The sequence below is a fragment of the Lutjanus erythropterus genome, chromosome 12 (genome assembly GCF_056507025.1).
Source record: "Lutjanus erythropterus isolate fLutEry1 chromosome 12, fLutEry1.hap2, whole genome shotgun sequence".
In the NCBI taxonomy this organism is placed as follows: Eukaryota; Metazoa; Chordata; class Actinopteri; order Lutjaniformes; family Lutjanidae; genus Lutjanus; species Lutjanus erythropterus.
This window is the reverse complement of record NC_139328.1, coordinates 29,761,910-29,785,187: the sequence shown is the minus strand read 5'-3', so window position 1 is coordinate 29,785,187 and position 23,278 is coordinate 29,761,910. Positions and strand designations below refer to the sequence as shown.

At 40.6% G+C, this 23,278-nt stretch overlaps 2 protein-coding genes across 2 annotated transcripts; both read right to left on the bottom strand.

Moving 5' to 3' along the window:
- Positions 1-24: 24 nt before the first annotated feature.
- LOC146318214 (uncharacterized) lies at positions 25-10,011 on the bottom strand. Its single transcript, XM_084731839.1, has 4 exons — positions 8,759-10,011; positions 8,399-8,600; positions 3,839-3,932; positions 25-2,173 (listed from the first exon to the last, which is right to left on the bottom strand). Exons 1-4 carry the CDS (start codon positions 9,088-9,090, stop codon positions 1,206-1,208), a joined length of 1,596 nt encoding a protein of 531 aa, XP_084587965.1. The 5' UTR covers positions 9,091-10,011; the 3' UTR covers positions 25-1,205.
- A 1,313-nt stretch (positions 10,012-11,324) lies between these two features.
- casq1a (calsequestrin 1a) lies at positions 11,325-23,259 on the bottom strand. Its single transcript, XM_084731837.1, has 11 exons — positions 22,828-23,259; positions 18,698-18,791; positions 17,549-17,649; positions 17,260-17,371; positions 15,923-15,996; positions 14,605-14,735; positions 14,475-14,520; positions 14,301-14,355; positions 14,070-14,170; positions 13,831-13,905; positions 11,325-12,378 (listed from the first exon to the last, which is right to left on the bottom strand). Exons 1-11 carry the CDS (start codon positions 23,062-23,064, stop codon positions 12,022-12,024), a joined length of 1,383 nt encoding a protein of 460 aa, XP_084587963.1. The 5' UTR covers positions 23,065-23,259; the 3' UTR covers positions 11,325-12,021.
- Positions 23,260-23,278: the final 19 nt, after the last annotated feature.

Here is a 23,278-nt window from a genome sequence, read left to right as displayed (position 1 = left end):
TGCAACAACATAAATCAAATCATGTGTCACAATGTCTTTTTTATTAATACAAAAGAAAAATGTTATCAAGCATCAGAAGTTTAGAAAGATGAATACAGACATTTGTCAATGTAGAGAATCTGTATTAAGGTATATAAAATCTTTTTTTCTCAAAACATTTTTAAAAAAGAACATGAGATCACATTTGTTTGTCCATATGTATGCTTATTACAGTACGATTATTTCAGTATTTTAACATTAAAACCAGATTTGAAAAGTCAGCACAGATAGAAGTGTATATACATTTAGTAATCACAACAGGAATACAAAACCAAAACAATCTTGGTATAAAGTAAAAAAGCATAATATAAAAAGAATATAGAGATCAAAAACAAACATCAGTTTAAGTACTTTATATATAACTTTAATGCAGGAAAGGTTGGCAGGTGAGGATATGTATTTTGTCTCCTCAAACAATCACCACATATCTTCTCTCTGTGTCTATCAGAGTATTACTTTTTACTGATACGATCCAACCACTGACTGTAAATGCAGATGGTTGACGTGTCACTTCTTCCTCCCTCAATACAAAAATGAAGACAAAATATCCTGGATACAAGTGACGTCATTTGGAGCCAGAGTCTGGTTAGAGCTGCGCTTTCGAGTTGATGTCTTAGTTTGGCCCACGTCCTATCTACTAAAGTGGAGGGGGCAGCGTTTATGACCAGAGTGTGACTGAGATTGGCTTGAGATGGCCTCTCTTTTGGGGAGCTGTCATGTTGTCCCTCTCTTTATACATACATGTTGATGGTTCCAACCTATTTTCAAGACAACAATTTCAAAAGAGCAATGAAGCACTGCACTTCAGCACTGTAGTAGTAGGAATCCCATCCACCTAGCTTGATGAAGGATTCCTTCAAGACTCATGTGTTTCTCAGAAGATCTAATGCTAATAAGTAGTTGTACAACTCTTGAACACAGTTCCAGTCTCACTATTGTTCCACAAAATATGGAGAGGAATAGGAAACAAGGAAAAACATTACAAAACCAAAATGTCCCCATCCCACTGTAACCCCTTTGATTTGTCAGTAAAATATAACCTTTCTGGAATGACAAAGCTTAAATGCATTTTATCACAACTTACAGTTTTCTAGAAAAGCAATCCAGTGTTTTCAGTCTGAGGTAGAAAATGTCTCAACCACCACAGCTAGCCACTTTTTCCACAGCTAAAAGCCAGCAATTGTCCTGAATGAAGGAACAAATGAAGGAACAGAGTTTTCACACTGGTGTTTCTCCAGATTCCTCATGATCCTGAACATCTTGCCACATGTGGTACAGCTGAAGGGCTTCTCTCCAGTGTGAAATCTCAGGTGTGCTTTCAGATTGTCTCGCAGGCGGAAGCTTTTGCTGCACTGCGTGCAGGTGTGTGGCCTCTCCCCCGTGTGGAACCTCATGTGGCGGCGGAGGCTTTTCCTCAGTGCAAACGTCTTTGAGCACATTGAACACGAGTACGGTTTTTCTCCGGTGTGAAAGCGCTCATGCCGCCGGAGAATCTTCCGTCGCTTGAACGTCTTTCCGCAGGTGCTGCAGGCGTATCCGTCACGGGTGCGGGTGACCACCTTCCGAAGCTGCCAAACGTTGTTTCCGCAGGGGGTGAAGCAGCAGAGGCGGTGACCTGTGTGGAGGCCTTGGTGACGGCGGAGGTCTTTGGGCAGAGGCCAACCATTTTTGTGCTTAGCGTCGTGGCCTTTAGCAGCATCATCCTGAAGCTCTGACTCGCGCACCGTGAGCACGTTCACCAGCTGTACCACGCAGGGACGCATCAGCTTTTGATCTGGAGATGTCAGTTTCAACTTCATGTGGAGATTGTTCTTCGTCTCCTTTGGCGTGTGGATCCGTTCCCAAATTCCAACCTGAGCAGGAGTCACGGCTCCATCGGACGGAGACGGACTGTAGGCGGTTCCCTTGGCGGTGCTGACACAGGCTGGCTGAGGCTCGGCTTGAACAGGCTTCTCTGAACTGTCGGGTTTGGGAGCTGGAGACTCTGGCTTGAGGATGAGCGGGCAGACGAACTTAACGTTCTCCCCAGACATGACATCACGTGTGTCTGGTCGGATCACCAGAGGCTTCTGTTTGGTTGGAGAACTCTGTGTAGATCCATGTTTTAGTGCCTCTGTCCATGTCCCTGCAGAGACTAAAAAAAAAGATTTAGAAGCATTTTTAATTTTATTGTACAGTCCCACCATCATATTCTCATTCAGCTTCAACATTCCTCTGCTATCTGTTAAAGAGATAGTTTGGATTATTTTGTGTGGCCAAATTTAGCTCTATCAAAAACAACCAAACTCCATTGGAAAAATCAGCAATTTTACTTGCAGAAAACAGGAGTTGCTGGTTTACCACTGGCTCAATCTGTTCGTTTGTTTGTGTTTATAGACAAAACCTGTAATATAAACGTATTACACCGCTCATTGTTAGCTCTCACAGTGTGGCTTCACCTCACCTGAATTACTCTGTGATAGAAATATGTGAAATCTGGAGCACTGTCTCAGTCTCAGTGCAGAATGCTTTCAGTAAACATCAGGGATTGTGGAAGAAGACAAGTTTGTCCATATTGTAGTTTCCCACAGCTGCCACTAGGTGTTAGTGCAAAGCCATATTTTACTGACAGCACCTTTTAAAGGGAAAGGTCACCACTCTTTATGTGAATGTAAACTCCTTAGTGTGTGCTACACTGACTGAGAAAACAGAGTTCTGCTCATGGAGCCATGCTGACAGTGCTAGGATGCATTGCACATGAACATCTCACACCCATAAGAAAAAATATACCAGGTGCTCCCAGTTGTTAAGTGGTAACTCATGCAAAGTGCTCTTGAAACCAACTGTTCAATTTAGAAAAAGGGAAGCCTCTGGGCTTACTTCTACTTCTACTTAAAGCATTTTTTTCCCCCAGCTGAATATGCCGGGTGCTATTCTGAAAGCATGAGAGCATTTTCAAGGCACGGCATTATTTCAGCTGTTTCAGAGACAGTTCACCCCAAGTTCAAAAATACATATTTTAAACATGCATATATATCAGAAAGAAAGTAGTTCTGGTAAATTCTACCATAGAAAGGAAATAGTTCCTACATGAAACTGCTCAAAACAAGGTCTGTGGATTATCTTGAGTAACTGGGTCATGATTTCTGGAAAGAGATTTCAGATGATCTGTATCACTCCTTTGGCTGCTGATAATTATTATTATTAGTATGACAAATGTTGCTTAGAAGTTTAGATTGCAGCACTGGCAAAGCTAACACTAGCTTTGTTGATATATGGAAGCCGGTTTTGCTCTGTGATATCCTCGTCAGTGGTGTGTGTGTGTGTGTTTTGCTGCTGTATGTAGATTTCTTGACACACATGCCCTGAAGGAAACAATACAGTTGTGTGAAAAAGAAGTGGTTTAACTGCAGGAATTACATTTCCTCTGCAATGCTGTCTAATTTTGATGTAAGTCCATTTAAGCTACCAGGCAGATTGCAGGTCACTGTATTGTAGCTGATTAGTAAAGTGTAGTTTTTTTTGCCCATTGACTAGTCAGAGTGAGAAGGCAGAATTTCAGTCAACCAATATTTTCTTTCATATTCTCATATCCCATTCTCATGTACAACCTCCTCATGTAAAATTTCCAAACTGTAGTCTAAACTGCCTGTGGCTGCAGTACTACTTGTATATATGCACTCAGCCATTCAAATCCACCACAGACAGAAACCCATCTTAGTCTGATTTGCATAATATATGTCACGTTCATGCTTCCAAATAATTTGTCATTGTGCTTAAGCCTTTGATCTTAACTCACTATCATGGTGCTTTTCCTTACCATGCAAAATGACTTCTGTCTGAGGTTCACCATCAGTTGGAGACACTACTTCAAACCCACTCAACTCCAACATATCCACAGTCTCTGCCACAACCTGAACAAAGAAGAAACATAATATGTGCATTTCTACAGTGACAACAACATCAGATCAACACTGCCAAAGTTTGACATGCTGCAATATATACAGTTTGTATGAGTCTATATGCTTATGTACTTTACTGGCGATGTAAAGTCATCAAAAATGTCTCTGGAGATCAAGATGGCGCCTGTGTGTACGGCCTGCCGTCTGTCTCTGCCAGCATTGTGTGTGTTTGCGCTGTTTTTGTCTCTTGTTACCCAATATGTCAACTCTCTACTGGTGTACGATCGCCAAACACTGATGGATCTTCAACTTTCTACCCAAGATCTGGTGAAGTCAGATGATACGGGACATAAAACTTTGCCCCCGTTTCTATCGGGGATCCCAGCTCACCTTTGCCGCGCCCTAGCTCCACCTCTCCGGCGTAAGCGTCCCCGCCGCCGGGGTAAACGCAGCGGTCAGCTGGTGAGGCTGAAGGCCTGCATGGCGCGTTTTTCTACGGCTTCCTGGACCCTGTTTGGAGCGATGCCTCGCGTCTCCTGGCTGGTACCCGTTGTCGGCCCGGATGAAGTGTTCCAGACCCGCGGCCCCTGCTCTCCCCGTCCCTGCCGGCGCGGAGTGAATCTGTGTAACCTGCGGCCTCTGAGTCGGGCTCCCCGGACAGCTGACGCCGCGGAACCGCCGGTTCCTGTCAGGATTGGCCTGGTTAACGCTAGATCGCTAGCGAATAAAACTTTTGTTCTTAAGGATTTCTTCACGTCCCGAGGATTGGACTTTCTCTGTGTGACTGAGACCTGGCTGAGTGTTGGTGAGTCCAGCGCTTTCACTGAACTTTTACCTCCGAACTGCTGCTATTTTAACTCCCCGCGGACATCGGGCCGAGGTGGAGGAACTGCCACTGTTTTTAAGAGTCACTATAAATGTAAGCAGCTATCGTTACCATCCTCGTTCACCAGCTTTGAACTGAGCCTATTTGAACTTTGTCGCTCTCACACAGTGTTGTGTGCAGTGGTCTATCGGCCTCCCAATTACAATAAGGACTTTTTAAATGAGTTCTCTGATTTCCTGGCAGAAATCATGCCTAAATATGATCGTGTCCTTATTGTTGGAGATTTTAATGTTCATGTGTGTTGTCCTGATAAGCCAATGGCAAAGGACTTTTTAAGCCTCATTGACTCTTTTAATCTTGTGCAGTCTGTGTCTGGTCCCACACAAGAACGCGGACACACACTTGATCTTGTTTTATCTTTTGGTTTGCCTGTTTTTAATTTGGAAGTTTGTGACGCAGTATTTTCTGATCATATGCCTGTAGTTTTTGAGGTTGCCCTTGCTTGTAAAACAGTCAAACCTCGCGCTGCTGCCCGACCTTGTCGCATTATTAACCCTTCCACTGCTGTTCAGTTCTCAGCCGTTTTCAGTCAGACTCATAACTGTGTCACTGAGTGTTTGGACAAAGATACGGAGGAGCTCAGCTCATGGCTGCAATCCACCTGCCAATCCATTTTAGACATCGTGGCTCCGTTAAAAACCAGGCAGTCTAGGATTAAATCTGAACCCTGGCTGAATGACACAACCCGTGCTGTCAGACGCGAGTGCCGTAGAGCTGAGCGGAAGTGGAAAAGGGACAAACTGCAGGTGTCATTTCAAATTTTAAGGGACTGCTGGCGTCATTATCAAACAACTGTGAAAGCTGCTAAAAGAAAACATTTTTCTGATATTATTCTGTCCAACTGTCATAAGCCTCGTGTCTTGTTTAAGACCATTGACTCTGTTCTTAATGCCCCACAGACTGTCTGTATTGAGTCCTCCCCTGCTGTGTGTGAAAATTTCCTTCACTTTTTTATTGATAAGGTTTCCTCCACTAGGGCTTTAATCTCACCCTCTGCGTCTGACACTTCAGTCTCTGTGTCCTGCTCTGCTGTCTTTAACAGGTTTGAGCCTGTAACTCTGTTGTTGTTACAGAAGACTGTTGGTCAGTTGAAGCCCTCAGGTTCTCCGAATGATGTGGTCCCTCCTCGACTTTTTAAAGAGGTTCTCCCCACTATAGGGTCCTCTGTTCTGACACTTATCAATAGTAGTTTGTCCTCAGGTGTGGTCCCTAAAAATCTCAAACATGCAGTAGTACAACCTTTGATTAAAAAACCAGGCCAAGATACTACTGTTCTCTCAAATTACAGACCAATCTCTAAATTGCCTTTTATCTCAAAAATCCTTGAGAAGATAGTTTGCAGCCAATTAATGGTTTTTCTGGATGAGCACAACATTCTTGAGGTCTTCCAATCTGGTTTTAAAACCTTGCACAGCACCGAATCAGCTCTTTTAAGAGTTTTTAATGATATCTTTTTAGCCACTGATGCCGGTGACTGTGTTATTCTTGTGCTTTTAGATTTAACTGCTGCATTTGACACAGTGGACCATGAACTTTTAATCTCTCGTTTGGAACAGTGGGTGGGTATCAGGGGTGTAGCACTGGAGTGGTTCAGGTCATACTTGGCTGATCGAACTTTTTGTGTCAGCCTTGGTGACTCTGTGTCCTCCTCTGCTCATCTCTCATGTGGGGTCCCACAGGGCTCAGTTTTAGGGCCTCTTCTCTTCTCTCTCTACTTGCTTCCACTTGGTTCCATACTGAGAAATCATGGTATCTCATTCCACTGTTACGCAGATGACAGTCAGATTTATGTCCCTCTCAAAAAGAAAGACTCCTATTCTGTCAAACCGCTACTCAGGTGTCTTGATGACATAAAGGCCTGGATGGCTTTAAACTTTTTAAATTTTAATGAGAAAAAGACAGAGGTGATGGTTTTTGGTGGCACCTCTGGGGCTCCCCCTGTAGATCTGGGTTCCCTGGCCCAGTTCATTAAGCCAACTGTCACTAATCTTGGGGTTAAAGTAGATGCTGATCTCAAGCTCGACTCAAATCAGGTCAGTTGTTAAGTCAAGCTTTTTCCAATTGAGGCAACTTGCCAAAATTAAACCGATTCTTTCAAAACAGCACTTTGAAACAGTAATCCACGCCTTTGTGACCACTAGGCTGGATTACTGTAATGCACTTTATGTGGGGGTTAGTGGGTCCTCTGTCGCTCGTCTTCAGATGGTGCAAAATGCTGCGGCACGTCTTTTAACTGGCACACATAAGCACGAGCACATTTCCCCCATTTTAGCCTCACTTCACTGGTTGCCCATCCATTTTAGGATCAATTTTAAAATTCTTTTATTTACTTTTAAATCCCTAAATGGTCGCGCCCCGCCCTACCTCTCCGAACTGCTGCAGCCTTATACACCCCTCCGCTCTCTCAGGTCAGCTGATCAGCTGCTCCTGAGTGTACCTAAAACTAAGCGAAAGCTCAGAGGTGACCGTGCCTTTGCTGTAGCAGCTCCTAAACTGTGGAATGATCTGCCTCTCCACATCAGACAGGCCTCCTCGCTGCCTGTTTTTAAATCACATCTTAAAACCCATCTCTTCTCCCTGGCTTTTAACATCATGTGAGATGTTGAATGTATTGTATGTATGTGCATATGTATGTGTGTATGTATATGTATATATATATATATATTTGTTTTAATTTTATTTTTCTATTGCTTTAAATTGTATAGTTGTTTTATGTCATTTAATCTCTTCTTGTATTTTATTTCTGTACAGCACTTTGGTCCACTGCGGTTGCTTATAAAGTGCTTTACAAATAAAGTTGGATTGGATTGGATTGGATATGTACACTGAACAAAAATATAAATTAAACACATTTGTTAACATCCATATTAGTGAGCACTTCTTCTCTGTTGAGAGAATCCATCCATCTCCATTGGACAGAGGCTCCCAAAGGTGGTGGGACATGAAGAAGGGCCAATTGGCTAGTCCTCATTGCCTTCCTTGATTGTGTTGGTTAGGTTTAGGCATGAGGAATGCTTGATTAGGGCAAGAATACCAGCATAAGCCAATCAGAGGCAGAGTACAGTGAGTCATGACTTTTGCCATCCTGAGAAAAAAGTGGCATCTGCAGACTTATATGAAATAGCTATAGTTAAGCACCTAATACACGCTTTTTTCCCCTAGATCAAACATCACATTTTTTAGAAAGGCCTTTTGAGAGACTTGAGAGAAATAAACCTTTACTGTCCAAAAGATTAGATTTAGATGTTTTTACTTCAGCTTATGAAAAATGGGAGCAAAAACAAAATGTATAATTTAGTTGAATGTCTATTTTTAAACAGTGCCCATGTATATACTCACAGAAGTATGCTTAATTTATTTTAATTCAGTTTTGTTTTTAGTACATTTCCCCTTGCACTACTACTTCCCCCCTTATTCTTATGCATCAAATTGAATTTCCCCTAAGAGAAATCAATAAAAGTACTTCTTATCTCATCTCTTATAATAACAGATGGGACTCTGACGATCTAAGTCACAAAGCTGCTCACAGTCTCAGTAAGCCTGTTCTGCCACATTACACAGCTGATTTACACCCATGCAAATTCTCACTGACCTGTTCCTTCAGAGGCGACCACTCGGGGTCAACTTGGTCATTATCTTCAGCCAGGAGGACTTCTGATGGAATGGAACACCCCCCCACTTCCTCCTCCACTGCCCTGCAGTCCTTCAAACAAACATCCTCTGAGAGGACTGGGGGACCTGTTGAGAAGAGGGGGGAGGGGTTAAGACAGTCGTACATTCCTTTACTGGGGGCACTTTCTCTGCAGGAGCTGAACTACAAAACGGGGAAAACGCAAGGACTACATGCACCTATGCATCAAGATGTGCTGACTGCATGCAACAGCTGCCGATTTCATCATGCAACTATCCTGCACTCTCTTCATGCATATGTTCCTGCAGCCGAGCCATGGACATAAACAGGAAGTCACAGCGTTTAAAGCTCCAAACACACGTACCGCACAGCTCCAACGGCGAATAAATGTCTTCCTCCACCTGGACCCCAATGCTGCGTTTTGTGTCCCCAGTTGATAGATTGTCCTGTGCCTCCAAGCTTTCATTTTCAGTCTTGTTCTCAGTGCGGCCCACATTCACATCCAGCGCCGAGGCTCCGTAGCTGCTCTCGAACAGCTTGGTTAACTCCACCGTGGCCGCTTTCACCAGCGCCCCCAGCACCGACTCCACCTGCGCCTGGAGGTTCACGACGCCCGCCGACATGTTGGCTGTTCCTACTGTTTCAGCGCGCATGCAAAAAACACTGGAATAAAAATTAACTGAGATCTTTATTTACCAACGACAGCCACATGGCTTGCAGAAAGAAGGGGCGTGTCAAGTATTGGCGCAGGCGCGCCAAACACCGAGGGGGACGGTCAGTGGTTCCATCACCAGAGGAGAGTGTCAGAAAGGAGCCTCAGACCCGCGAAAGATCTCGCGAGAGTGATTATTTTAACCCAAAACATGACTTTTCCCGAATCAAAAGAAAGTCTTTATGTCCTCAGATGTACATAGATTGCACCCACGGCGCTGGCTCGTTATAAAACACAAGTAAATTGTACAACCTGCCCAATGAAGAAAACAGGCGTCCAAATCACGCGAGAGTGTCGCAAAAAAAAGGTTCCCTTCTAGATACGACCAGATGAAGGGGCGTAGCCAAAAGATGAGAGGAACCGCCAGGGAATGCGGTGCTTTGTGGCTTTTTATGTTTATGTTTTTGTTTTTGTTTCCTTAAAGGGAACATCCTGTATGTTTCACATATACTCATTTTACTCCCCACCCCAGAGAACAGCAACATTAAATAAATAAGCGTGTAAACAAACAACAAACTGATTTTGCAGTAGAGAAAGGCTTGACTGGTTTAAGAAAGCCTTTCAGTATGGAAGTTGACAGTGCAGATCAAATATGCTCTTAGTAAAGGTCCCAAACTTAATAAAAAAGTGTCTACTAAAGCGTGAAGCATGCATATGTATTCATTGGGAATAACCTCCTTTATAAGATTGTGCCAATACTTTTTCCTGAGCAACAACCTTGATCCAAAAGAGCAAAACATTCCTCCCTAACTCACAGTTCCTCCACAAAACCAGACCAGTCGCTTTGTAGTTTCACACATGATCAGAGGCAGTGAATGTAATCATCGCCAACCTCAGAGTTATACTTACAGCAGAGCAGAGATACATTAGCATCCATTTTATTTTTGGGAGCAGGTGTGCAATAATCTGACTAGATATTTTTTAAAAGTGAACCAGTGATTACAGGCAGCTATGTTGGGGGAAACGAAAGACACAAACACTGCCACTGACACTATATGTCTGTTCAGCAGTCCAACGTAAGGCTGGTGGTAAATTGTAATGTGAAATTTAATTAGATGCGTGCGACATTGATGAAAAACACCTTGCAAATTGCATCTTCCAGCTGGTGGGCATGCTAACCACAAACAGATCTCTGGCCTATAGGTTGTAAAAGGAATTCCATACAGGTTTAAAAATAGGCTTGACAGGTGGGAACTTCACCACATTTTGTCTACTAGGAGGGCATACTTGAGGGAACTTTATCATGTTTTATCTAACTAGGGGCAACCAAGATGGCACGTTCGCTGCCCTCCTGTGCCCTCTCTCTCCACCAGTGGTGCCCTCATCTATGGAAACTCCAAGTCTTTGTTGTGACTCTTTCTGCAAAATGTATGATCCTGTCATAGTTAAGTTTATCATATAGTAAAGTATCAAATGATCCACACACTATATGATGTGGAAAAGTTGGACTTCTCTTCACTTTGATGAACACATGAATAAACGTGATGAGCCCCAGTTATTCTTATTTGAATATTATTACAACACAAATCTGATATCAAAGACCATCTTGGTAAAGAATGTATGTATGGATGCAGTCAGATATCAAAAGCTTAAACGTCACTGCATGTAACACAGCTTTATAACACATCAGAAGTCCTCAAGACTCATGCAACCTAGGAGGAGGCAAACAATATGGGTAACTCTCACTCACTGTCGTTTCTCAGTCAATATTATCGAGTGAATTGTTTTAAGGCCCACCTTATCTGCACCTCCAGACCACCAGAGCCTCCCAACAAGCAGGCCTCTCAGGTCAATGTGTCAGAACAATTGGACATTCCTTCACACCCATAAACTTCTACTACACTGTATGACTGCAGCATTTACAGGTTAGTGGGTAGGTGTTGATGCTTCAATTCTGCATTGAGATATATTTTCAGTAGCTCTCCTTTCTTAAGTTCATCCGGAGCAGTCAACCTGAGTCAACATGTTTTTGATGAATCTGAATGAAGATGACAGTGCTAACTAGCTAGCTAGCTTAAGTTGATAACAGTTATTTAAGACACTGAGGTGAGTATCAAAGTACTTAAAAACACAATATACAAAACTAACAGTAAATACTATTAAGAGTATGTACTGTGTTAAAATGTAGGATTCATACACACACACATGCTTTTAAATAACTATACAGTAATGGTGTTTCTGTCCAAGCTGTCATTTATTTAAGACTTTACAGTAAGTTAAATTTCTCTTCTTACAAAAATAGAATATGGCTGTTGTCATATTTCATCATCGTAGAAAACATCCATATGATGTACAGCACTTTCAGTGTACAGCATTACATTGATTTCATAGAGTAGGCTGGTGATACTCAAGACCCGTGAGAAAAGCCTGCTAGCACCCTTGGATCTGGCTTCAGTTGTTTCGATACTGGGGCAAACAAGAAAATGAGTGAGCAAATAAAACACATTCAAACTGCAACAGACTCCACAGATGGACTCAGACATAATGCATACAACATTGCAACCCCTCCAGTACTTTGTAAAACAAAAACTTTAATAATGTGAAAATCAATAGCAGTAGATGGTTTTGAGAGAATTTCTTTTTTTATTGTACCAGACAGTGTTACATGTGGGAATAAAGACACTGTGGGATCTTAGAAAGTACTTTGTTACATGGAGGATTAGTGAATATGTAGGGGAGAGGGATAAACGAGTAATGGAATATTGTTATGGTGAGATGCAGAGAGAGGATGATGAAAAGATGTGATATCAAAATGACCCGACGAGTTCAAAATAAGAACTAGATACAAAAGAGGATGATGTGACAGAGTTAATGATGTCGACTCTTGAAACTGCATTGGTCAGACTTAAATTGTAAATTATGACTTAATGATTTAATAATCATCATCGTCGTCATCGTCATCATCATCGTCGTCATCGTCATCATCATCGTCGTCATCATCATCATCGTCATCGTCGTCATCATCATCGTCATCATCATCATCGTCGTCATCATCATCATCGTCATCATCATCGTCGTCATCGTCGTCGTCATCATCATCGTCATCGTCATCATCATCGTCATCGTCGTCGTCATCATCATCATCATCATCATCGTCATCATCATCGTCGTCATCATCATCATCATCAGGATCGATCTCACCTGACAGAACATCCTCAATCCAGTCCTCTAACTCTTCTGCAGATGGCAAATCATCACCATCATCCATGTCCATCCACACACTGTCAGCCTGCAGAGTGAAAAAGAAGAGCCTGTAAGTTTTTGACTGTTTTAGTCTCATTTTTTGCGAGTAGCTCTATCGAGAAATGTTTTTACAAGTGGGCTCCTCTTTCTTTTTTCGTGCAAAGGATGCACACACCAGTGGCGTGGACTCACAAATTTGATGACTTCAGACTTGACAAAATCAAAAAAAGACTTGACTTGACTTGGACTTTAACATCAGTGCCTTGTGACCTCACTTTGACTTTTTACTTGAAATACTTGAAAAGTAGAAAGAAGTTTAACAGTAGTAGAAAGTTATTTAACAAGTGTGCTACCAATGAGTTAATTTCTCTCTATTTCCTGAATCAACAAATGTTAAGACTTAATTCTCAGCCAGTCAACACTTTTAAAAGATTATTTTTGGTTTTTTTTAGCCTCTATTTGACAGGACAGCTGTAGATAAACAAAAAAGACACGCAACCAAGGGCGGCAGGCTGGAATTGAACCCAGGCCACCAGGGTGCACCACAAATCAAATTAATTCCCTCAGTCCACTTCGTTTGAACCAATCAGACAGCCTCTAGTCTAGTGTAGCCTCTCCACCTCTAGTCTCTAGAGGTCTAGTCTGCCCAATTCATTGATCCTTTATTTGACTGAGGTTTGTGCAAGTTAGAATCTATGGCTCCAAACATGGCTGTGAAATATCAGTAACCTATGCAACTATGCTGTGTGTTGATAAATCCATTGCTCTGTTCATGGTGTTGATGAAGCAGACAGATCTGTAGTTGACCCGCCCCTTTTTGAACCTTCCTGCTTCCTGTACTTAAATAGGCTGTGTGCTAGTTTGGTCTATGCTGAAAAGAAAAACAAATTTTGAAGATGGTGAAAAGATGTTGCTAATGCTAATGTTAACGAAACACTAACTAATCAAGTAGCTAATCTACATTTATCTTTAGGTAACTAGTTACACCTGATAGCTAATATTGCCAAAAGGCTAGTGAAGTAGCTAATCTAATCAATCGTTAGTTAGCTAGTGTTTTGCTAAAATACATATACGGACATATAGCATCACATAACAGTCTCAGAAACAAACCAGTCTATCTACACTGGGATACTGCCTGTACCAGATTTGCTGTATGCCACCAATTTGTTTAAGGATATTCACCATATAAACATGATATCAATTGAAAAATTTAAGTTGTTAATAGTTTTTGACACAGGGCTCCTATAAGACAAGGCCCCATGATAAGCTGAAAATGCAGGAGCTACTTCAGGGCCTTTACCAGTGTCAGTATTAGTTGTGCTTTAATGGTTTCCAATCAAATTCATAATGAATGAAATTATAACAGATTAGTTGCACTAAAGATAACGTGGGGCATTCAAGCTTCAGTTGCCCTCTCTACGCAGTTGGTAATCCAGCCAAGTTCAGCAAAATGCAAAATTGGTGGTTGAATGAATGAAGTTGCAGAAATGTTACTCACATCATCAGCATCGACAACACCAATCTGTGGGGAGGACAGGTCAATTCCAAAGGTCTTCTCCCAGTGTGGCAGAAGCTGCAGGGGAAATGAATTTGGATCAATCCTGCTGTTATCAGACAGTGTCGATCATATGCACGTGACATTCACATTTGGTTTCAGTGCTCAGCAAAGTTTCAGTTCTCTCTCAGAGTTCTTTCCATAATTTTTGCTGTGCATATGGCACAGTGTTATATTCTTACCAGGGGGAAGTCGTCAGGGTCAATCCAGACAATGCTGAGGTCAGGGTTGTCGGTGTTATCCTCGGCAACTTGCTTCAGGATCTCAAGGAACTCAAAACCGTCTAAGGACAGGAGAGAACAACAGTGAAAGCAAGACTAAACTATTATAGCTGTGACTGGTGGTGATAGATCTTTTCATTGTCATAATCTGGTGGTGGTGATGTTTTTACAATCATTTCAAGGTTCACTTACCTGGGTCAGACTCCTCTGCAAAAGCAATGATATGTTCACCATCAACATCGTCCTCCTGTGGAAAAAATAAAGACAAACTGAACCCACCATGGTGAATGTTTTGAAGTAACAATTTCAGAAAATTCAGAATCTAAACCTCAATTTTTTTGGTGCTGAAAGTTTTCGAATACTTACCCAGATCTCGTACATGTTGTGTGGTTGCAGCTTCCTCAGGGTTGGTCTTGAAAAGCACAGAGGAATAAGATCATATGCATTTTGTTTTTTCTTCCTGAGATGATTGTACTGTGGCATTAATGGGACCTACCTGTCATTATCTTCAATGAATTTCACCAGCTCCTCCTCAGTGTAGGGTTTTCCTGGAATGACAACTGGATCATCCATGAAGGGTTCATAGAAGTCCACCTCATTAAGCTTCAAGTCCAGGGTCTTGGCAACCTGTGACACACCATGAAAAGATTAGAACCAATAACTGAGCATGAGGAACCTGGGAACAATAATAAGTTCATTCACAAAATATTCCACCAGTTTAGTTTGTAAATGCAAACTACTGATTTTAAGTAATTTTCACACTTTCTCTTGGTGTTGTATATATACTTTTGATACCACCCTATTTGAGAGAAACTTGTCTATTTATTTATCTATTAAACTGTAATAAAACATCCCGTATAAATATCAGTATATAGGTTTCAGAAGACCCATTCTACAGAAATGCTTCCTTGCGGAGTGCCTCAAGGCTCAATTTTTGGCCCACATTATATTTAGGTTGATCATTTAACCTGCTTTTATGTTAAGGCTGCACTAATCAATCAAATTTTATATCAATAATTGCTCAAATGACCATGTGCAATGTGAAATGAGTTGAGTGTAGCAGAGAATAATCACCCAACTCTGACCCCTCTCATTTTTATGGAACTATTTGGTATCTTTCAGCTATTGTTTTGGTTTTCTGGCCCTCAAACTAAGCTCTCATCAATTTCATTTTCAGCCACAGTGGACAGCTGTTTTTAGCAAAAATTAAAACTTTGATAATCCCACTGTAAACTAATTACCCATTGAATACATTTCATATTTCTAGGTTAGCTCTATGGTGTCTGGTAATCCCCCTCTTCTTCTTCTTTGTCTCCTGCTTCTTCTTTTTGGTTTTTAACTGCCGACCAGCATATTAAGGACATTAGCACGACAGTCTGCTCCAGAGTGTGGACCAGAGATTAGATCCTATTAACCCAGCTTGTCAAATAAATAAATAAATAAATAACTCAAAGAAAATTCTACTTCTAAAGCCTCTTGGCTCCTGAACTCTTCTTATTTCCTCATACTGTTGGAAATCACCTCTTCTTTCCTTGAACTGCCTAATTATTGAGTTGAATTTGTTGTTTAAAGCTGTATAGATACCTACCTACACTCTTCCATTGCTTTACTCAAAACTACTACCTAGACCTCTGATTTGCTTAATGGGACTTGTAAATGTAGGGTGTCTCTGTGTAAAGCTTGATTTGCTTGATAATCACCCTGATTATGAGAAAATGTTTTTAAATACATTTTCCAATTCTTGTTTATATTTATCATCTTTTTATGGTGTGTTTTATGTGTATCTTATCAAACTTTTGATACTCATTACTCACCTTGGGACTGAATGTGGCAAAGAACTTGATGTGAGGATGGAACTCTTCAGCAGCATCGGCATAAGCCTCAAAATCTGAAATTTTATAGGCATTGTTTCAGTAGATCAGTTCCTGTATAAAATATCTAAAATGTAGACTTGTTGCTCTTGTCATTAATGTAGCTCCTAGTGCTCAAAGGGTGATTTCCACCCTAAAAAGTCAGATCTGTCAGCAGCTCAAATCTGCAGTAAATAAAGCAATGTAAGCCTGGGGCCGCAATACAGAAACTTATTATCTTAAGTCTTAAGATAAGAGGGGTTTAAGATAGGATTTTTCCCAGTTTGATATTGCAGAAGCAAATCCTAGCTAACTTAAGGAATCCTATTTTATTTTACTTCATCATATCTTATTTCAGGGTAGAAAAGCCTAAATAATCAATCCAACACTTCTTATCAACTTTTATGTCTGTTATCTAGCAACCAGCAATACTTTTTTCTGACCTTAACAACTTTGTAAAAGTGTTTTTTGCCATTAAAACATATTGAAACCTTAACATTGAAAACATACAAAAATGAAGCAAAAACAACAATGGGCACTTATCTTCAATACAGATGAGATAGAGGTTTCAGTAACATCTGTAGACCATCCAAAGATGTTCTTTTTGGGAATTTACAACAGTGCTAACAAGATAAAAGAAACACTACCTTAGCTGCTTTTAATTAACAGTTCCGTTAGCCACTGGTAGTGAACAATACCATTAGCTATTGTTAGTAAACACTACTGTTAGCAAACACTACCGTTAGCTTTTATAAGTGAACACTATCGTTAGCTACTGTTAGTTAACATCGTCGTTGGGTACTGTAAGTTAACACTACCGCTAGCTACTGTTAGTTAACACTACGGTTAGCTACAGTTAATGAACACTACGGTTAGCTACTGTTAGTGAACACTACTGTTAGCTACTGCTAGTTAACACCATTGTTAGCCACTGTTAGCAAACACTACTATTAGCCACTCTTAATTAGCACAATCATTTGCTACTGTTAGTGAACACTGTCATTGGTTAGTCAGCAAGTTAGAAGCTGCTGTGACAGCTCAATGGCTTTCCTAAAGTTAGGAGAGTTTATTTAAGATTTTGGGAAGTTAGGATAGGATAGGGACATTGACTTGATCTGTAATGGCTTTTTTCCAAAATTGGCCCCTAACTAAATACCGTGCTTACTAAATAGTTACAAAAGGAAATGCAAATGAAGAAGTTTCTGTTGTACGGCCCCTGGTCTCTGTTGCACTTGCCTGATGTGCAATTATGTTGAAAAGCAAGCGACAGGTTATCATGCCATCACAGTACAGATTCTTACGTTCTGACTTGTGACTCTTAAAGTAGCCCACCAATTTGATGTCCTCTTCAATGTTTTCGAAGCCTTTCAATTCCCTACTATTGTCAATAATTTCCACTGGGTCCTCAAGAACCTATGAAGGAAAAGGAGGGTCATGGAGGACAAAAGGGGGAGACAATGGAGTCGGAGGTGACAGAGAAAAGAAGAGTCAGATTCTGTGGATCATCTTCGAAAAAAGCAAAATGGGATTCGGGGTCTTTTTTGCTAAAATAAGGCAGGCTATTAACTGGGAGATTATATCCTCACGAACATCATAGATGAACTCCACAAGAGTGTCGGCTGCAAACTCGCCATCATATTCAATGACTTCATCATCTGTGAAGATGTAGACGCTGTCGGATTCGTCAAGGCCTGGGGGAAAAGAGTAGAAGTTTTTGGTGTTTAGCCTTAAACACAGACCAGAGCAAAGGTCATATAATGCTTCATTAGCTGTTTTCAAATCCTGCCCCTTTTTTGCTCTGTGCTCCAATAACAGCTGAGCAAGCTTAGTACTTAGCAGAACCTCCACTGTTTTTCTTTTTCTGTTTTTCATAAGTTTAGTTAGTTTATGTTAGCTAAATGCTAGCTAAGTAGCAAGTTAACAATTGATGTAGATAAGCTCACTAGTTAGCTGGTGTTTTGTGAACATTGGCTAACTTAAGATGGAATTATATCTTGCTTTTACAACAACAAGTTGACTGAGGTTCTGCCAAGTACCAAGCTTGCTCAACTTGTACTGAAACACAGAGGAAAGAGGGGAAGGATTTAGAAACAGGGAACTTTTGAGCCTGATCTTTTCCACATTTGTTATCTTCTATGAGAACATAAAACATTAAAGGAGAGGAGGCCATATTCCACCACATTATCTCAAGGCAAACATTCTAGTTCAAATTATTTCCCTTTAAAGATGACTATTTTTCTGCATTGTGCGCATGGAACACTTTGCAAACTCAAGGCCAAGAGTAGTGTGGCTCGCGTGTGTCACATTCTGGGCCCAAAAAACCTGTGCTACCAGGCAGCAACACACACATTTTTGTCTCTTTAAATTTTCACTTTAGTCAAAACTATTTATCCTTTATTATTCAAAAAGTTCTTTGATTAATTGGATAGTGTGGATCTTAAATCAGCAAATTACCTCACATTTTATATCTATCCCTAGGTAGTGTTACAACTTTCCCCAGTAGTTGGGTAGGTTGTATTCAATATTAACCCCCATAATCTTTAATATGTTATGGATGTCCAAGTGAGTTTTATTGTAGTAGACAAATATGAGTACTGTGTATCAAAGTTTGAGTGATCTAGCAAGAACAACTACTAAGTTACTGATGCTCAACTGTTACTACCATCCCCAGTCTCCCCTACTGATACTTGCGGTCTTATTTTGCATAATGACCTGCCTGCAGCTGAGTTGAGTGTTTACCTAATTTCTTTGCAACGACTTTGTCGAGCTTTGCATCAATGAGGCCGACACCGATATCCTCATCATCAAACTCATCCAGGACCTGGGCTGCAAGCTGTAAAACAAACCCACTGTCATTTAACTGAAGACATGATTAGTCAGTTTAGTCTATAAACACATGCCTGTATGAGTGTGCAGTAAAAATAGTGTTTATCTTCACATCTCCTCCACATTTACACCTTTTTGACAAAGTAATCTCACTCAGTAGTTTCATTACCATAAAAGCCTGCTTTTCAGAGCGCTGCTGATGCACTTTCTAAATCTGTATGAAACTTGAACCTTGTGACTGACAGTTGGTTCCACCAATGGCAGTGCCACATTCACAGCCGGACTGCATTGAGGAAGTGGTTTGAGGGTTGTCTCAGTGTGTTTGGAGGGTGAAAAGCACACACCCAGACACGCACACACACACACACACACACACACACACACACACACACACACACACACACACACACACACACACACACACACACACAAGAGCACATGGGTGCCAGAGATATTGAGCAGCTGCTTTTACTGGCATAAATACTTTGACTAACCAGCCTGTCTTGCAGGTTGTTGCGCAGATAATTCTTGGCATTTCTTTTGATTTGATTGGAGTTGCAGATGGATGGGGCACAGTAAAGCAGCTTGTTGCGTAGCACAAGCAAAGTTAGAATATATGAAAAAAAATATTTTTTTAATTTCTACATTATGAAAATGAATGTACAGTAAGAATTATATACATTTATTTTATAAAGGCAACTCAAATATTTAAGTGCAGTATTTTGGTTTTATTGTGACTTTTTTGCATTGCACTATATTTTGTTGCAGACCCCAACCTTTTGGCATTTAAGCAGGCTATAATAAACTTTTAAAGGGCAAGTGATTGAGGAGACTAAGGATTGATACTATCCAAGCAGCTGAAGAAGGATACAGTTGAAGATACATTTGAAGATAAATTGTGATAAACAAAAAAACAAAAAATTATATACATTAATAATTAAGTCTGCAAGTAAGAGGTGAATTAGAGGTAAATGTTTGTGTTTGCATAGATACATTAAAGGTTGTTTATCTTGAATATATGTAATATGAATACATTTGATTTCTCTCTGGTTAGCAAGTGGCATCTTTTTCTCTGTTGTTTTTTTATGCAGTATGAAACTGATTCAACAGTTTATAGCTGCGTGTCCTACACATATGAAACATGCACAGTTGTCTTTGGATCTTGGTGTTCAGAATGTGTTTCTGCAGTAATGTGGTTGATATCATTTCTTGAGAGACACTGAAGCTCCTTAGTCACATGTAAATTTAAACCAACATCTTCAGTATCTGGGATGAGATTTCATAACTTGATATCTGGATGACAGACATATATTAAAAATATAAAGACATCTTATGACAAAATGCAATTTCCTGCTGTGATAATGAGATACTTGTTTACCATAGTGTACTTATCTATGATCTGTTTTCATGAACAAAAAGCAATTTAGAAATGCATTGCATTCAGCCTGCAGATTATATCTCCTTCCATTTAATCTGAAATATGGCAACATTATTAAATATTAGGTGTAAATCACATTCCTAAACAACAAATAGACCACCAGTCACAGTATTTGGCCACCTTAACAATCTCATCACTCTTCTTTGACCTAAGAGAGAAACACTTAACTATGACTTCCTTCCTCTCACCATGTCGTATTTCATTTAACTTTCACTAATCCCCTGGCGAGCCTTGACCTCTGACATGTCGAGCCTTGTGCTGTTGTCTGTTACTAATAATAAGCCCTCATCAAATGTAAATCATAATACATTCATAAGGAGAAACACAAGCCTTCAGGGAGCTCAACGCACCACAAAAGCAGCTCAGAGAGATAAATATAGCTCCAGAAACCACACCAGCCCAGGCAGGGACTATTTTGGCGAGGTGGCGGTGATGCTCAGCGCTCTGGGATCCGCTGACAAGTACAGTACTGCAAGTGTCAATCATGGCACGGAGCTGAGCCGGCACTTACTGAAGCCAGAACCTCCAGTGGCTGGCCTCCAGCCCTGAGGCCGAGCCCTCAGGCTCCCATACAGAGACTCCAGAGGCCGCTGAGGGGACGTGTTAAGGAGAGCGGCGGCCTCTCTCTCTGTTCTGGTTATTAATGTTTTCCTTTCTAAAATTATCTATTAGCGTTCTCCCCTTTCACTTATTTTGTTGACATTACATGACAAGATAGAGCCATTTTCGCCTTTTGTCGATTGACAGATTTGGTTACTGTCCTTCCATGTTAATTTGGAAGAATTTTTTCACAGCTGTCAATTATGAGTCAGAGAGAGGGATTGAATATTTTGCAGGGACAACATGAGTGTTGATTACTTTTCCTTCAGTATCATCCCACTGACAGGATTCTTTTTGGGCGTGTTTTGCACAATCAGTTCTAAGAAGAACCACCAACAATGCTTGTATATTTATATTATATATTATATTTACACTTATCTTCAACCTGTAGCTTTTCATTATTTATCCAAAGTAATCACACACTATTTTTACCTTTTAATCACTGTACATTTGAGCTACATCCATTTACACACACTTAATTACGGTGACATTTCTCTGTAGAAGTCCTGGCGGTTGGACTATCACTACTATACTGCTATGCCTGTTGTTTTTTTTATGCTTGTTTTACTATTATTGGGTTTTATACTTGTTATATTCTTATGCTTCTATTCCTGTGTGCACAATTCTTTCTGTAAGTGTAACATAAGTTACTGGATGACTAAATATCGGCTCTCCTGAAAATATAATCATACATCAAGTGTATAAGGTAGCAGCCTTTACTGTACACTGTGTAGTCGCCAAATGCTGTAAAATGTGGTTGCCACATGATCCGGTGTATATATTCCATAAATCAGTCATCACTCCCATCACTTTTTCATAGAACTACAACTTTCACAGCGGGTATTAATCCAGTGTTTTTTCAAATTATATCACGTCTGTCCAAAATGTGGTTTGAGAATCAGTTAGTGTGTGTGTGATGAACTCTCTTTGCTCTCTTTTTTTGGTAAGATTTTTCCTATTTTAGTTGATTTTTTTCTTTAAATATATTACTTCAATTGTTATTTTTTTTGGTTACTTTTTTGCATTTACTCCTTATACATTTTATATTTCATATTTAAGTTTATTTTATACTCTGTATTTGTTATTCCTGTTACTCTAATTTTGAAGCAAGCTGGTTTCTAATCTTACTTATTCTATCTTTAAAATTGTAGCTGTATTTCAGGGGGACTATGATCACAAAATCAACCTCAAATTGACCAGCACAACAAATACAAATATAACTTTTCTCTGAAAATGTGTCGTAGGGGTGTGTGACATTTGATATTTGATGTTTTCCTGAGTGACTTGAGAACTAAGCGAGCTCCTGAAACTTGAAAGCTTTGTGCTGAATGATGATGTAATGTGAAGTCTCTCTGAGAGGAATGTGATGAAACTGCTGAGTATCCAGAGGTCCTGAGGTGTGTGATAGGCATACTGATAGAGGTGTGGTAAGTGCATCAGCGCACACACACATCCACACACACGATGTACACAAGCTCAGCCATTGCCAGAATAAATGATATCTTGGGCCCTCACAGCTCAGCTCTTTGCCTCGGGTGGACGACACTAACGACACTTTGGGACTTCACATATCAGCATTTCTGAATCCAGCAAAGCTATTTTCCACCTTGTAGCATCACTTTCCTATGATAACCCTCTCTGTGCTCAATTTCACATTTAACATCTTTAAAAAATCTTTGAAAATACACACACCTTATTTGCCAAATATTCTCCTTCCTTTCCTTGTAAACACACTGAAACTTAAGTATATATAAAAATCTCTTTTTACAATTTTCACTTGTATCTTAAGCTTACATGTCAAGTCCATCTCATCCATCTGTTTACTGTCACATACTTCACATCTGCATTTGTAATCCAACCAGCCAGATTAAATTAAATTAAACCCAAACTCCACTAGAACCTCCAACCAAACTCTTTACAGCATCTGTAAGTTCAAATCTGAGTGCTTTGTATCACAAATGCTGCAATTCTCCTGGATTTACCCATAGTTCCCATCTCAACCCACCTCAAGGGCCAACTCCTCAATCTCAAACTGTCTCTGGGCGACGCGGCTGGATCCGGGATGGTCATGGTAGTACACCACCATGACATCGTACTTCTTCATCACAGACTTATAGTTCTTGGCGTTGAGGTCGTGGACGCGGTCTTTTCCATCGTATTCAGGGAAGTCCAAGCTGTCCTTGCCCAGTGATAGGCCTCCAAAGGACAGCAAGACTGCCACAAGCACCCAGGTCCACTTCATGGCTCCTCTCTAAGATATTGTACAGTAGATGTATTTACAGTTTCAGAAAGGGGTGGGGGGGATAAAAAAAAATTTAAAAAACAAAATAGTTTGGTAAAAGTATGGAGAACCCCTTCCAATCCGCGTCACCCAGAAGAGAGCAAGACCAACTCCTGCATCCACCTTATTAAAAACCTCACATGGACAACTGGCAGTGGGGCGCAGGGTGCAAGAG